This window comes from Phasianus colchicus, chromosome 1, assembly GCF_987193195.1.
Source record: "Phasianus colchicus chromosome 1, bPhaCol1.hap1.1, whole genome shotgun sequence".
In the NCBI taxonomy this organism is placed as follows: Eukaryota; Metazoa; Chordata; class Aves; order Galliformes; family Phasianidae; genus Phasianus; species Phasianus colchicus.
Genome location: NC_143436.1, coordinates 16,940,085 through 16,955,391, shown reverse-complemented (window position 1 = coordinate 16,955,391; position 15,307 = coordinate 16,940,085). Strand labels below are relative to the sequence as shown.

The 15,307-nt window shown below is 38.0% G+C and overlaps 1 protein-coding gene across 2 annotated transcripts in view; it reads right to left on the bottom strand.

The window, feature by feature from the left end:
- Nucleotides 1-15,307, bottom strand: part of TBC1D22A (TBC1 domain family member 22A) — a 153,846-nt gene that overhangs the window by 58,394 nt on the left and 80,145 nt on the right. Inside the window, exons 11-12 of one of the 2 annotated variants that reach the window (XM_031603144.2) lie at nucleotides 15,006-15,133; nucleotides 13,522-14,373 (exon numbers count right to left, since the gene is read on the bottom strand). In XM_031603144.2, the coding sequence (XP_031459004.2) occupies nucleotides 14,302-14,373; nucleotides 15,006-15,133 (200 nt within the window). In that variant the 3' untranslated portion in view covers nucleotides 13,522-14,301. Of the gene's footprint in view, nucleotides 1-13,521; nucleotides 14,374-15,005; nucleotides 15,134-15,307 lie in introns of those variants that run through there. The other variant, XM_031603071.2, reaches the window with a different exon arrangement.

Genomic DNA, 15,307 nt, shown 5'->3' with positions numbered 1-15,307 from the left:
GACAGTGTACTCCAAAAGTAATGCCTCCTGCTTTATTATTTTGGCCAAAAATGTCAGAGGCAGATGTTGGTGTTGTGGCAGGAAGATGCTGAACCTTCCTACCAGTATTCCATTACATTTTGTTGCTGTGCAACAGATGGCAGCAGAGGGGGCATCTCACAAAATGGTATCCAGCATGGAAATGCATATGAAGCAAAGATGCAGCACTGAATTCCTCCATGCAGAAAAAATTGCACCCACTGACATTCATTGACACTTGCTGAATGTTTACGGAGACTGGACACTTGATGTGAGCACGGTGAGACAGTGGGTGGTGCATTACAGCAGTGAAAACTGCAACAATGGGTCACCTCCACTGCTGCAGATATTTTCGAGTGTGACATGCAGGATCTTGTTCATTGCTGGCACAAATGTGTACCTGACAGTGGTAGCTACGCTAAAAAACAATGTTTTGCAGCTGAAAATTTGCTCCATCAAGCAGTGTTACTGTACTCTTCCTATCTGTTGTAGCTTTCATGCACATAAACAGGAGGCATTACTTTTAGAGGCTACGTACTTTAAAAAAAAAAAAAAGTCATAGGGTCACAAGTCACCTTCAAATTAAGATCCCAACAGCATTTTTAGCAGCCTCTGTCAATGCACATGAATAACAACTTGTGCTACTGGCAATGCACAGTCCAACTTCTACACCACTGCATGATCTGTAAACTTCGCATTTCTCAAGCATCACAGTTAATATGGAATAAAAACCTTATTCTGTTTTACAGTAGAATTTATTTAATACAAAGTATTTTTTTTAATGCAAAGTCTCTTTCTACACTTTTTTACTATCTTGTGGAAAAAAAAATATGGCATTTAATCCACCTCCTTCCAATTTGTATTGAAATCCGTCTTCCTTCAATCATCACCACCATTGTGGCTTTCAAAAGCAGCAGCAGCAGATGTTGAGTCACTGTCTTTAAAATATATGGTTTCCACAACAGCAATTTTTAATTTATTCATAAACTATGTGATTGTTTACAAAGTCATGAAAACAACTATCACAGAACAGCAATTACGCTGCAGTTGTGATTTGATTTAGACATTTTTTTTAATCTTGAGTGCTTTACACAGCTTTATTTTGATTTTTAGCCTCACTGGAAGATATTACTACACTACAGAACATTGTTGATGACTTATCTGAAATGAATCCTACTCACTGCCTCCCATGCACAAGTTTCTTAACTGCTTTAAAACGTGCATGGTGAAAACATGCAGCCAACAGTGTTACGTATAGGAAGGAAACAAATGTTCTGACATAGACATATCTTTCCAAGTAGCTGAACAGAATGAAAAAAAGCTTAGAGATATTAGAAACAAATTAATTCCTTTAAAATGAGCTGATACTACTCGTAATTACTGAGTTGAGCATTTAATCAGAATAGTCACTAAGATGATGAAATATTTCACAACCTGTACTTTCGAGTGCACATTCTATATTCTATTCATAGATCTGAATCCACAGAAGGACAACTTACTTTTTGAACCAGTGTGAAACTGAAAATTCTTATGTATAATTTTTTTGTGGTGTTTTGAAGTGTATCCTAACTAGTAAAGGTGGTATTCAGTGGAATAATACATACTCAAGAAAGTTCAGATGACAGATAAAGTCAGATTTAATTTGAAAACTACCACTCATAACTGATGGTACATTATTTTAGAACTTCTTCATAGTCAGTGCCACACTAGCATATTTAGCATTATTTCATTTTCACATATAAAAATACTACTCCCAATTAAGCAAAAAACATACAAAATTCAGCACAGATTTACACTCACTTTGAAATAGTGGGGTGGACTTTTTTGTTTTATTCTTTTTTTAATCATTAATTCTTGAAACACATACTAGAATAATAGAATAATTAAGGTTGGAAAAGACCTCTAAGATCATCTAGTACAACCCTCCACCTACCACCAATATTGCCCACTAAGCCATGTCCCTCAGCGCTACATCTACCCCTTCCTGAAATACTTCCAGGGACAGTAATTCCACCACCTCACTGGACATAGCCTTTTCCAGTGCCTCACCATTCTTGCTGAGAAAAAAATCCTTCCTAATATCCAACCTGAACCTCCCCTGGCACAACCTGAGGCCATTACCTCTCATACTATCTCTGTTACCTGGAAAAAGAGGCCAACTCCCCACCTCACGACCACCTCTTTTCAGGCACTTGTAGAGAGCAATAAGGTCTCCACTGAGCCTCCTCTTTTCCAGACTGAACCACCCCAGTTGTCTCAGCCACTCCCCATGAGACCTGTGCTCTAGACCCTTCACAGCTTTGTTGCCCTTCTCTGGACACTAACATCCTCAGATCCTTTTCCTCCACGCAGCTTTTAGCCACTGCAAATCTGTAACACTGCAAGGAGTTGTAGTAGTCAAGATGCAGGACCCAGCATTTGGTCTTGAACTTCATCCCATTGGCCTCAGCCCAGCTATGCAGCCTGTCTAGATCCCTCTGTAAGGCTGTCCATGCTGTGTGATCACACTCAAGATAATCCAATCCATAAGCTTCCCCAGTACCTAAGTCAGGCCTGTAGTTCACTGGATCCTTCTTACAATCCTTCTTATAGATGGGAGAGCACTGATAAATGGCAGAAAGCAGCCTGGCAGTCACCTCTGCCAGCTCCCTTAGAATCTCGGGTGTACCCATCTGGCTCAAGTGAGGAACTGGAATAACCATTCTATCCAATTTAAAGAAATTCATACTGTTCATATTAGATAAGAACACTGTTTGTCTGCGTCCAGGTCTGGAGCCCCCAGTACAAGAAAGACAGGGAGCTGTTGGAGAGGGTCCAGAGGAGGGCCACGAAGATGATCAGGGGACTGGAGCACCTCCCCTACGAGGATAGGCTGAAAGAGCTGGGCCTGTTCAGCCTGGAGAAAAGAAGGCTGCGGGGTGACCTCATTGCAGCCTTTCAGTACCTAAAGGGAGCCTACAAAGAGGAGGGGAATCAACTCTTTGAAAGGGTGAGTGACAGCAGGACAAGGGGAAATGGTTTTAAGCTGAGGGAAGGGAGATTTAGGTTGGACGTCAGGGGGAAATTCTTTACGGAGAGAGTGGTGAGGTACTGGAACAGGCTGCCCAGGGAGGTTGTGGATGCTCCGTCCCTGGAGGTGTTCAAGGCCAGATTGGATGGGGCCCTGGGCAGTCTGGTCTAGCATTAGGTGGAATGGTTGGTGGCCCTGCGTGTGGCAGGAGGGTTAGAGATTCATGATCCTTGAGGTCCCTTCCAACCCTGGCAATTCTGTGATTCTGTGATTCTGTGATTGTTTGTGTTTTTGTTTTTAACTGAGCGGGGAAGTAGAAGTAGAAAGTAGCTCGGAGCATGCAAGAGAAAAATATGATGAACAAAAAAAATCCAGCACAAGATCCACTATGGAAAGTTACAAAATAAGAAATCTAAGTGCTGTGATGAAGAAAAGGAAAAAGAAAAAATTCTTGGTATCAGTAATTGCCATCAGCTATCTTGGGAGAACTGTCACACAGGCATTCTGACATACATATCTTAACTAAGGGAGTCAGGTCAAAAATAAAAAAAAAGTGGATGCGCATATCATCAGCATAAAGCTGACAGTGAAGCTATAAGGAAAGCCTCAGATCACTCATGAATAGGATGGAGAAGCATAAAAAAAAATAAAAAATGAGGGGGCCAACAAACCCTGTGAGACTGGAAGAAAGGGCAGAAAAGCTCCCAGCATAGACAGTCAAGGGCAATCCATGCAGCAGAGCAAAGCACAAGACTGTCATTTATCAGGAAAACAAGAAAGGCCAGAATATTAAAGAAGAAGCAGTCATTACAAGGAGCAAAAGACTAGCAGAGACAAAGAAGAAAGAAGATAAGGACTTAATATTTAATGTAGTCCTAATAATGTTGTGCATTCCAGAAATAAACAGTAATTATATATTTCATAATCCCACCACAAGTACCTGTTCTACTATAAATAAACCATTTTTATTGGATGTTACTGTATTTGTTAAGTACTGGTTTATCATTTCTTACAAAAAGTTGCATTTGAGTGTAGGTAATATGTTTTACATAGAGAAAAGGAGTTAAAAAGTATTTTAAAAGCTTAACAGATTTTCTGTGCTGGCTGCTGAAAAGCTTTGTAACTAAAATATTCTGCTTCAAGGCAGAGCAGGTTAATATATATACTTCAACCTACTATCTTCAGTGTAGTCTAATGTTCTGTCATCTGCAGCTGATTACTACATTAATATGTACTAATTGTTTTACATATGGTAGTGAGGCTGCCTGTTTTGTAAAATGGCATCAATCATCAACCACAGATTTATTTCTGAATTTCACAACCATATTTTATAATTTATTTTGTTCCTTACCTGTATAGAGTTCTGCTATTCAGAAATTTATCATGCACAACAATATAAATCACATCCTGTATTATTTCAAATTCTGTTGATCATTTTCAAATGAAACAAAATGCCTGCACTTCAGCTCCTCATAAACACTCCTAATTTGATTTAAAATTCCTAAGCTTTATGCACTTTAGAAACATCAGACATTCCTATATTAAGGCAGCCTACACCAAAACTATACATCAGTTATGGATGCTTTAATAAACTTAAAAGAAGGAACTAGAAAACCATGTAATTTGTTTATATTATTCTACTGTTGTTTAGGTTTTAACAACAACCCATTAGAATAAAAGGGGGAAAAAAAGAAATGATCACTGTTTAGCTCCTAATGTTGACTTCTAGAAATGCCAGTATTTCGGTACTGCAGCTAGGTACCAAATGCTAGGTACTAACATCAGGAACTTGAGAACGCTAATTAGGTTACTGTTTTTAAATGCTGAACAACTTGTAACAAGTGTCAAGGCATGGAAATAAAGCTGAGCAAGGAAATGGTTCTGGGGGAAGAACAACAAGTTCCATTCTGTGCTGCAGGACCTGTGCAAAGCTGCTTTTGCACTCTGGCTTCTTCCCCTGGAGTTCTGAATTACTTACACAGAACCTATTGAAGAAAGTTTCTGCATCCAATACAGAAATGTAAGTAAATACAAATAGAATCATAGAATGAAAAAGACCACAGTGATCATCTAGTTTCAACCCCCCTGCTATGTGCAGGGTCGCCAACCACCAGACCAGGCTGCCCAGAGCCACATCCAGCCTGGCCTTGAATGCCTGCAGGGATGGGGCATCCACAGCCTCCTTGGGCAACCTGTTCCAGTGTGTCACCACCTTCTGAGTGAAAAACTTCCTCCTAATATCTCACCTACATTTCCCCTGTCTCAGTTTAAAACCATTCCCCCTTGTCCTATTACCACCCACCCTCGTAAACAGCCGTTCCCCTTCCTGTTTATGTGCTCCCTTCAAGAAAGGCCAGAAGAATGTAACAGAATTGTGTCCATTAACTTTCATGTTTAAAGAGCATTAAGAGTACAAGAGAAAGCCCAGAACTACTGAGCTTAAAGAATAGAGAGTTTGGCTCTTTTTTTTTTCTTTTCGTTAAATAGTACCTAATGGCAGAAAGGGAAAAACAGAAAATCATAACTTAAACTGAATCAACTCTAACTGAAAACCCTGCAATTAAACTGGCATTTTTTTCTTCTATTTTTTTCATGTTTTGCATAAAGCAAAGCTTACTCTGCTTTGTTTTTGTTTTTTTTCAAATGCATTTAAGGTCTAGCAGTACATTCCTTTTTAAAGCAAGCAGTAAAAGGAAGCTGTAAGGACATGTGGCTGCAAAAACCACACAGCTGACAGCATTTACCAGATTGGGTCTCTGCTTTTTCATGCATCATCAAAGGTATTTTTCATCAACAGAGAGTGAATTTAATACAAACAAAGCCCCTGCAGACAAACTTGCAGTTACCTATTACTAAAGCCATTATTTGGCTTACAGAATGGCCATTTTGCATAGCAAAAAATGATGAAGCCTCTGAATGTCACATACCAGTTTCACACTGCTGAGCTGGCGGTTAGAAAAACTATAGCACATTAAACAGACACTGGAAGAATTTCATTGAGGTAAGCCACGTGTAACTGAACTAGAACAGGTTACAACACTCCTCTTAATGCAGCCCAGGATTCTGTAGGTTTGGGGTTTTTTTTGCTATGAAGGTGCCTTACTAACTCATGCTCAGCTTGGTGTTCACCAGCACTGCAAAGTCTTTCTCAGCAAAGTAGCTTTTCAGCTCACGAGCCCCCAGTGCTTACAGGTGTCTGAGCTATTGCTCTCCAGATGCAGGACTTTGAATTTCTGCTTGCTGAACTTCATGAGATTCCTCTATGCACCGTTCTCAGGCTTGCCAACTTCCCTTTCCATGGTGGCCCAAGCTGTGGCATACCAGCCATGCCTCCTCATTTTGTATCACCTATGAACTTACTGAGGGTGTGCTCCAGCCAAGTGCACAGGTCAACAAAGTAGATATTGAACAGTGCTAGTCCCAGTACTGAGTCCTGCTCACTAGAGTCATTAGTGCCTTGTCTGTGAGTGGATGTTGTGCAACTTATCACAAACCTTTGGGCCCAACTGTTCAGTCAATCTTTAAATCCACCTCACTAGCCACTTCCATAACCCATATTCATCAGCTTGTCTATTTAGGTTGTTCCAAAAGTAATGCCTCCTATTCATTTCCATGGAAACTACAATAGATAATAGTGCAATTACACTATTTGATAGAGCAAATTCTCAGCTACAAAGCACTGCTTTTCAACAGTCATCAAAATTAGTTATGCATTTTTGCCAGCTATGAACAAGAACCTTCATGCTGCACACATAAAACTGTAACCCGGCAGATTTCTTCCACATGGTTGGATTCAATTCCACACCTTTGCTGCATATGTACTTTCCATGCCAGGCACCATTTTGTCAGACTGCCCATCTGCTGCCATGTGTTTCACAGCAACAAAATCTAACTGAATATTGGCAAGCAAGTTCAACAACTACCACACCAACAACTGCTTTCATCTTGTCCAACAAGCTCACTGTAGACCACTACCAGATGAGTTAACCATAACCATGAAAAGGGGTTATTTAAAGAACTATAAATCCTGTGAAAGTAGGTGAGCCAGGAGTTTTTATTATCACTCACAGTCACACTCTGAAATCTTGACTTTTCTTATTTATACAAATAGAAATATTTCAGTCTTAGCTGCCATTTTGTTTACAAAAGATATTTTATGCTCTCTCCCAAACATACCTTAATTTTTTAAGCTTTGGGGGGAAAAAAAAAAGCAGAATAAAGTTAGATGACTCAACCTCTGACGTCTTCTACATAAATCAGTGTATTTAAATAAGATAGGCTATATCATCTTCACACAGCATACTCCACTGACACATACAACATTATTTAAAAAAATTTTATAGTTATTTTCAAAATGTCTCATTACAAAATTTTACAGAAAGACACATAATTCAGTAAGTAAAGGACTACACAGTCACTAGAGATACTAATTTTTAATCTAGCTTATAAAACACAGAACAGTATTATGAAAGTCCAGTGTTTATAGAATGTAAAATATGATCAAAATTAAAAAGTATACACAGCATATGTGAGAGAGACAATTTTCTCTTTTCTTGTATAAAAACATGTTTTTTTTTAGACTTTTTAAATAAAAAATATTACTAAAACTTTCCTACAGAAACAGAAAAACTACTTCAAAGTAGGAAGGAAGGAAAACAAACTATTTTCTAGACTACATCTAACATTTGATTATCATCGTATAAAATGCATCAAGATCCTGATCAATAGATCACTTTAAAGTACATGCTTAATTAACTAAATTCATTACTTGCTCAAGTGAAGTCAATGAAATTACTCACATCCTTTAAGTTACACAGAAGAGAAAATACTCCATCTTATCCATTCTGCATGTGCAATTAACTTCTGTTTAGCCACAGAAAAATTGCCATCTATTTCAATAGCACCAGAGGCTGTCTTAGGAAGTTGAATGAAGAAAAAAGTGAATGCTTCTCTATGTATATCTCGAGGTTTAACTAAGCAGCACACAGCTGTTTATTCACTCCACTCTGCCAATAAGATGGGGGAGAGAATTAAAAAAAAAAAGAAAAACAACCAACAAAGTAGAACTCATGGGTTGAGGTAAAAAATATTTGCTAAGACAGAAAAGTAAGATGGAAAAAAATAGTAATATATATACACACACAGAAATACATACAGATTTATAGATATACACACAGACACCAAACATGTGATGCACAAGCAATTGCTCACCACCCACCAATCAATGTCCAGCCAGTCCCCAAGCGGTATGAAGGGAATTTTAACTTTTTTTTTTTTTCTTTCAGAAACTTAGAGAGCTTCCCTTTTTTAGATTAAGTATCTGCAAACACAGTATATGTTTAAGCTACACAGGTAATGAAGATCTGGTCAATACACTCAATGGGCCCTAAAAAGAGATTTGATTGACTGGCTATTCTAAGCCATAGGAAAGCTGCCCCTAACATGGAATCTTTGATACCAGATACAGCACTAAACACAAACTTACAGTAAGATACCTACATTTTTACATTCATGTGTGAAACTAAACCCCACCTTTACTATTACTGCACAGGGTGGGGAAGTGGGCTCATGTGAACCTAATGAGGTTCAACAAGACCAAGTGCAAGGTATTGCACTTGGGCTGGGGCAAACCCAGGTATTTATACAGACTGGGGGAAGATCTCTTTGAGAGCACCCCTGTGGAGAAGGATTTGGGGATCCTGGTGGACGAGAAGCTGGACACGAGCCAGCAGTGTCTGCTTGCAGCCCGGAAGGCCAACTGTGTTCCCGGCTGCATTAAAAAAGGAGGGGCCAGCAGGGAGAGGGAGGTGATTGTCCTCCTCTACTCGGCTCTTGTGAGGCCCCATCAGGAGTACTGCATCCAGGCCGAGGGCCCCCAGTACAAGAAAGAAACACAGCTCTTGGAGCAGGTCCAGAGGAGGGCCACTAAGATGATCAGAGGTCTGGAACACCTCCCTTATGAAGAAAGGCTGAGCAAACTGGACTCTGGGGAGACCTAACTGTGGCCTTCCAGTACTTGAAGAGAGCATACAAACAGGAAAGGGAACAGCTGTTTATGAGTGTGGACAAGGGGGAATGGTTTTAAACTGAGACAAGGGAGGTTTAGGTTAGATATTAGGAGGAAATTTTTCACTCAGAAGGTGGCGACACACTGGAACAGGTTGCCCAAGGAGGCTGTGGGTGCCCCATCCCTGGAGGCATTCAAGGCCAGGCTGGATGTGGCTCTGGGCAGCCTGGTCTGGTGGTTGGCGACCCTGCACATAGCAGGGGGTTGGAACTGGGTGATCTTTAAGGTCCTTTTCAACCCAGGCCATTCCATGATTCTATTAACAGTGAGTACACAGGTTAGAAGACCAGAAAGTAGGAATCTTGGAAATTCAGGTCCAACAGACTTCTAATGTCCATGCATTCAGGAATAATATGCAAACCCATCCAAAGGCATGGCAGATGATCAATTTTCCCGCAGTCATATTTAAGTACCTACTACAGGCATTAAGTTTTATAATTGCTAGTACTACTGCTTATTCCTTAGGGTTCAGACAAATGTCAGTATACAGGCAACCTAATGGTCCCTAACCTTCTCTGTAGGTACTACAGAAACTGAGTAGGCACACAAGCAGTGCCAAGACTGATTCTTCCTATAATGAAAAGAAAGAATGTGAAAATAAGCAGAGGACTAAGATGAGATGTATTAAATGATATAGCTAAGATCACTATTAGGAAAGCTGATGGGCTGTCTAAAGTATAAACATGATTTTTCAATTTGATAGAGGGCAGAAGTTAACTTTTTTCACTTGGGTTTTTTGTGGGGGGTGTTGGTTCGTTCCTGCTTGTTTTAGTTTGGTTGTTTTTGTTCTTGTTGCTTGTTTGTATTATAACCATGTTTGCTGAGGCAAAGAATGCAGAGCAGTACAGGGGGAAGATGAGGATATATAACTGCAGCTCACAGTTTGGGATGAGAACGTACAGAAAGATTGTGGATCTGCTTAATTTGCTTGCATGAGGAGACTGGGAGCCTTGTCTCACACTAAAAATTAAAATTAAATAGGAATTAATAAACTAAACCTTGATAATCAGCAAGAATACCAATTGTATATACACATTATTGTAATTCTACAAATAGCATTTAGACTACGTCCTTCTTAGGAGAAAACCTGAGAACTTATATAAATATGAATGAGTGCTTTTTAAGGTCAGAAAAATTGGTACTCAGAAGCATACAACCCTTATACGTGTTCAAGTCTGTACAAAAAGTTATAGTTGCAGATAAACTTTTTCTGACTAACATTCTTACCTTCTTGTCTGTCAGTTTTAGTTATTTCAGATTGCAGTTAGCAGAAGATAAACAATAAGAGGTCACTGACTTCAGTGTTATGCCACTGGAATATAATTGCCTGCCAAAATAAAGTCTTAATGAGCACAACTCTTGGCAATGGGAAGTTGCCTTGGCAACACAGTTGTCCAGGCAAATAACTATCCATGTGGTGTAAGGCGATGAGAGTCAGTTGGCTGACAAAGACTGAAGAAGTAAAAAAAAAAAAAACTTCACAGTTGCTAAAGTTGAAGGGAAGCTGTAAGCATCAGGAACTAATATCATAAGGGAAAATACTAACTTGAACACAAAAGGAGAGTTAAAGTAAGGATGTTCTGTTTGAAAAGGAAATATTTAGATTGCAAACCTTAAAAGCAAAAGTCCTTTTACATTTAGTATCCAAGAACTTTTGATTTTAATCACATCTTTGGAATTACTTTTAAAGAAGATAATGTGAAAAGGTGTTCTTGAATTATAGTGAAAGTAGGGACAATTGCAGCTCAGTTCAGAAGAGAGCAGAACAGTGAATTCCAGCTCTCAGGCAGGAAGCTGGAGGGAAAAAAAAACATTCCTTACACAAAAACGAGGGATGGCAGAATCAAAGAGGAAGGTATAACTTGACTACAGGCTCCAGAGGCCTCTGATCTTCTGAATTCAAGAGATTATCTTACAGTATATTTCATGCGAACAAGAAGCCATTACCAAGTTAAACAGTATTTTACCTTTATTTCCTCAGAAGATTAAACTTTCACATTTGCATTTTATGTCCAGGAAGGAAAGGTTATGTTCCACCAGGTCTATCTCTCCCACTTCAGAAACATTTAACCCACTGGCCAGTTTCAAATTGACAAATGTGTATAAATCTCAAAGACATGATCCTACTCGTGTGTAAGTAATTGGATATTAAATATTCACACATCCAAATATTTTCATCAATTTCACTTAGCTAGACCCTGAAACTAATTGTTGTGGAATAGGACAGAAACAGGACATGAATTAAAGAAAAAATAAAATACAAGAAAAGAAAGGGCAAAAATAACAGTAAGATTAGTATTACTCAGTAAATTACTGAATGATCTAGAAAATGAACAGTTTAGTAGAGATACAAACTTATTGAGGATAGCCTAACAAATACACCTGGATGCAAAATGTTGCAGAGAGCTATCATGCCACTGACTGAATAAAATGGATGAACTATGTTGTTTTTTAAACTGTAACATTAGATGTCCATATTTAAAGAAAATCCTCCCCCCCCCACCCTGCCACAACAAAAGCTATGTATTAGTTGCATAAGTTATACAAACAAGCAAAGGTAAAAAAAAGCATGTATGTTACCATGCTGGTCAACAGAAGTCCAACCTGAGACACAACAATAAAAATGAGCATTAAGTAAGAGGGAGAGAAAACAAACTTCAGTCTCTCCTTGTATAAGAAAAGTGTGTAAATTGCTACCCAAGTACTTGCAATAATACTTCGTCTAAAGAAGACATACATTTTTCAGAAAACTTAAATAATATTTATTTTGAAGAAGGGAAGCATCAGACTCTTGGACAAGAAAGAAATAATTAGTTCCAAGAAGGAAAAAAATAGACTGGTGAGTTGTAAATAGTACCTACTTCACCCACCTGTTTTGCAAAGTATCCAAAGACTATAAGAATTAAATTTCAGCTTCATCAGCCTTCTAGAGAGCTGGCTATACAGCAGTCAGCAAAGTGGTACTAAACAAAAAGGCTTCCTGGCAGGATTAAATATTAGGCTGTACACTTGAAATCTACACTTTCAAAAGGCATTTGCCACAATATATTTAAAACTGAAAACTAATATACTGCTGCTGCTTTCCTTTTTTTGCATTCACATTTTGTTGCATTTTTTTGTTTTGTTTTGTTGCTGTTTCTCTCAAACAATTTCAGATCCACATAAATTTTAATACCCAGCCAACACAAGAGTCTGAGTAAGTTTCTAACAGTGTTTCTCAAGCAAATTATGTACTCCTACAGAGTTGTTTACACAGAGAAATCACTGCAGGAATGACAGCACAGAAAGGTAATTTGTGTAAGAACATCAGGCCAGAAGACCAACAGTATAATGAAAAATAGAACAACCTCATCTCAAAGTGCAGACAGTACAGTACATTATCAAATATCAAGAGAATTTAATGGCATCATTAAGAGTTTTCCTTCAAGCTCCGAACTGCCCAAAAATCGGATTGTTGTTCTGAACTCAATATTTAAGCATAGAATTAAAAAAAAAAAAAACACAAGACTTTTACCCGATAGTTAATATTTAACTCTGTACTACTTCACAACCTAACACTTGTATTGCTTCTAGGAAAGAATGAAGGATTTTGAATGGATGCTACCACTGTAATGATTTTTTGCACTTAAGAGAAATGTACACAGCTACATAAGTACAGTGGATCTTAAGAGGGCCACAAGGACAACACAGATTTTTAAGAAAGAAAATCAACCTAAATAAAAACTTGATGCAAATTTCTATAAAATATCTTAAAGTGAATCAAAGTTAGCCTCAGAGACTTTGACAGAAAACCTAACCTTTTAAAATATCTGTTTAGTGTTGAACAGCATAGATGTAGAGCATATACATATCCCCCCCAGATTCCAATGGAGAATGCTGCATCATTTAGGTCAGAGTTAACTCGTTTCAAATATGCAAACAAATCTTTAAATCAGTGTCAGTAACCACCCCCAACCCCAAGAAAGAGCAAACATAAAACTAACATGCATAATCCCTTAATTTTTCTGCCACCATGCTAGCTTAGTTTACCAATTCTTTATGCCAAAAAAAGATGGCAAAACGTAGAATAACAAGGCAAGAAATAATAAAATGATAAATCTGAGCTATTATATTACATTATTGGTCTGTGAAGTCTTTCGCATCTGACGAAGTCTATGTCCATCCATATAATACAGTTCTATAGATTTAAAATGGGAGTATCTTAGGCATTACTTCACAAGCAATATCAATTTCAAAAGTATATATAAAATATTTCAAGCATTTATCTTAAAAACAAAACTAAACAGAAAACAAAGTCCAAATCAAATAAAGAAAGGAATAATTCACTCTCATTAAAATGCAATTTGAGTTAAAGAATAAGTAAAAGAAAATATTTACAGCTAAGAAGCTCTTGCAACACATTCTTTGTAAGCAGCATGCATAATGTCCTTAATTTTCCTATTTTACAAAATTCTGCTTCAGAAGACAGTGATAAATTTTAGTGGATTTCAGAGATACAGCTACAGAATACCAGAGCATTTACTTAACAGAGGATTTGGGAACCTTTCCAGTTCCCTCTGCCCCTACACTTTAACTAGATCAACCACAGGTATTTTGGATTATATGTTCAATGACTTACTTCACAGAGCATAACAAATGACTGATGAATCCTAAATTAAACTAGACAAAAACATGATACCAGATAGAGAACCTTTATTGCAATTCAAACCAAGACAGATCTGGATAGCATCTAAGTGCCTGATCCTATTCTCATAACAATAATGGAAGAACTACAAAGAATTTCAAGAGACATAGCATGGTTCTAACCATTCTAGATAACAATAGTTATCTATCACACCAGGAAATATGCAACAGAAGACTATTAAGTGTGCTGTTGTTCCCCTGAAACTTCCCAATGTAGTTCATGGGAAAACTGGGCCTACTCTGAGAATAACTAAGTTGTAATTTGATCTGGAAACATCAATATTTAGTCTGTATTTTCTCTGAACTGAAAAAAATGGACAGCTGAGTGAGGCATTACTCTAGCTGTGATAGTAAGAGAGGAAGAGCAAGGAGACAAAAGGTTTCCTTCTGTGAAAACAACAGTGGGATTCTCTTTAAAGAAAGGCCGCTGTTCTCGTATCCTTGCGACAGAAGGGAAGCTGCTCACTGTTGTCCTGGATGTCCTCATGAAGCGGGGGAGCCAGAATAGACACCCAGTACAGAGTCAATGGAACCAGGCAGTCTGTCCTACCCAGACACCTCTCCCCTGGCAGTGCTCCTCACCTCTGGCAAAAGTCTATCATTTAAATAAATAATTTAAAAAATTAAAAATATTTAAAAAGTAAAACCAGAAGCTGCTGGAACACTAAGAAATAGAACTAAGAACAGACTAACAGTTTTTCACTAATACCAATTCTTTTGCTTGACAGTTGAGCAAGAAATTATTGAGGAAATTAATTGCCTCAAGTGGAGGTCAGCAACATAAGGAATTCTGTCTGGATAAACAATAGAACAAGACTAATTACAGAAGGATGAGCATTTCTCAGTGCTGGAGAGATGGATGCTAGTTTTGGAATGAATAGTTAAGGGGGGAGTGTGAAGTCTGGAACTCAGAATCTATGGAGAACATTCATTAAACAAAATGCAATGCTTTGTTTTTTTGAAGAGGCAGAAAGGGTATTGCCATTAACCCATCCTTTGACAAGGGGTACATTTTAGTACTACAAATTGATATGATATCAAGTGTTTGGGTTTTTTTAAGAGCAAAATGACTGAAAACTTTTAATGTTTCTAAATGGTAATGATCACGGAAGACTCTCTCATATTATTGTGACTCTAAATCAAAAGGTTCAAGAAGAATAACACAAAAACACACCTGCACGTTGGAAACACACAGTCAGAGATATGGAAGTATAATAAAGTACTTACTTGGTATGTGTCCCATAATCTGATGGTACACCGTAAAGGGACTTCTCTCATCAGTAAGTTATTCATCCATCGGAAAGCAAATTGCAAATATTTCACCTCATGCTGATCCAAGTGTCTATGAACTTGCTCTGAAGACAGAATAAACCAACATTTTACTGAACATTTTCAGAAGTCCTTAACTATCAAAAGTAATATCTGAAAATTAAATAATCCTCTGATCCCAAATAGTTTAAAAAGTGGTGATGCATACAAATAAATACATAACATTACAAACAGAAACATGAGATGCAACTACTTATACA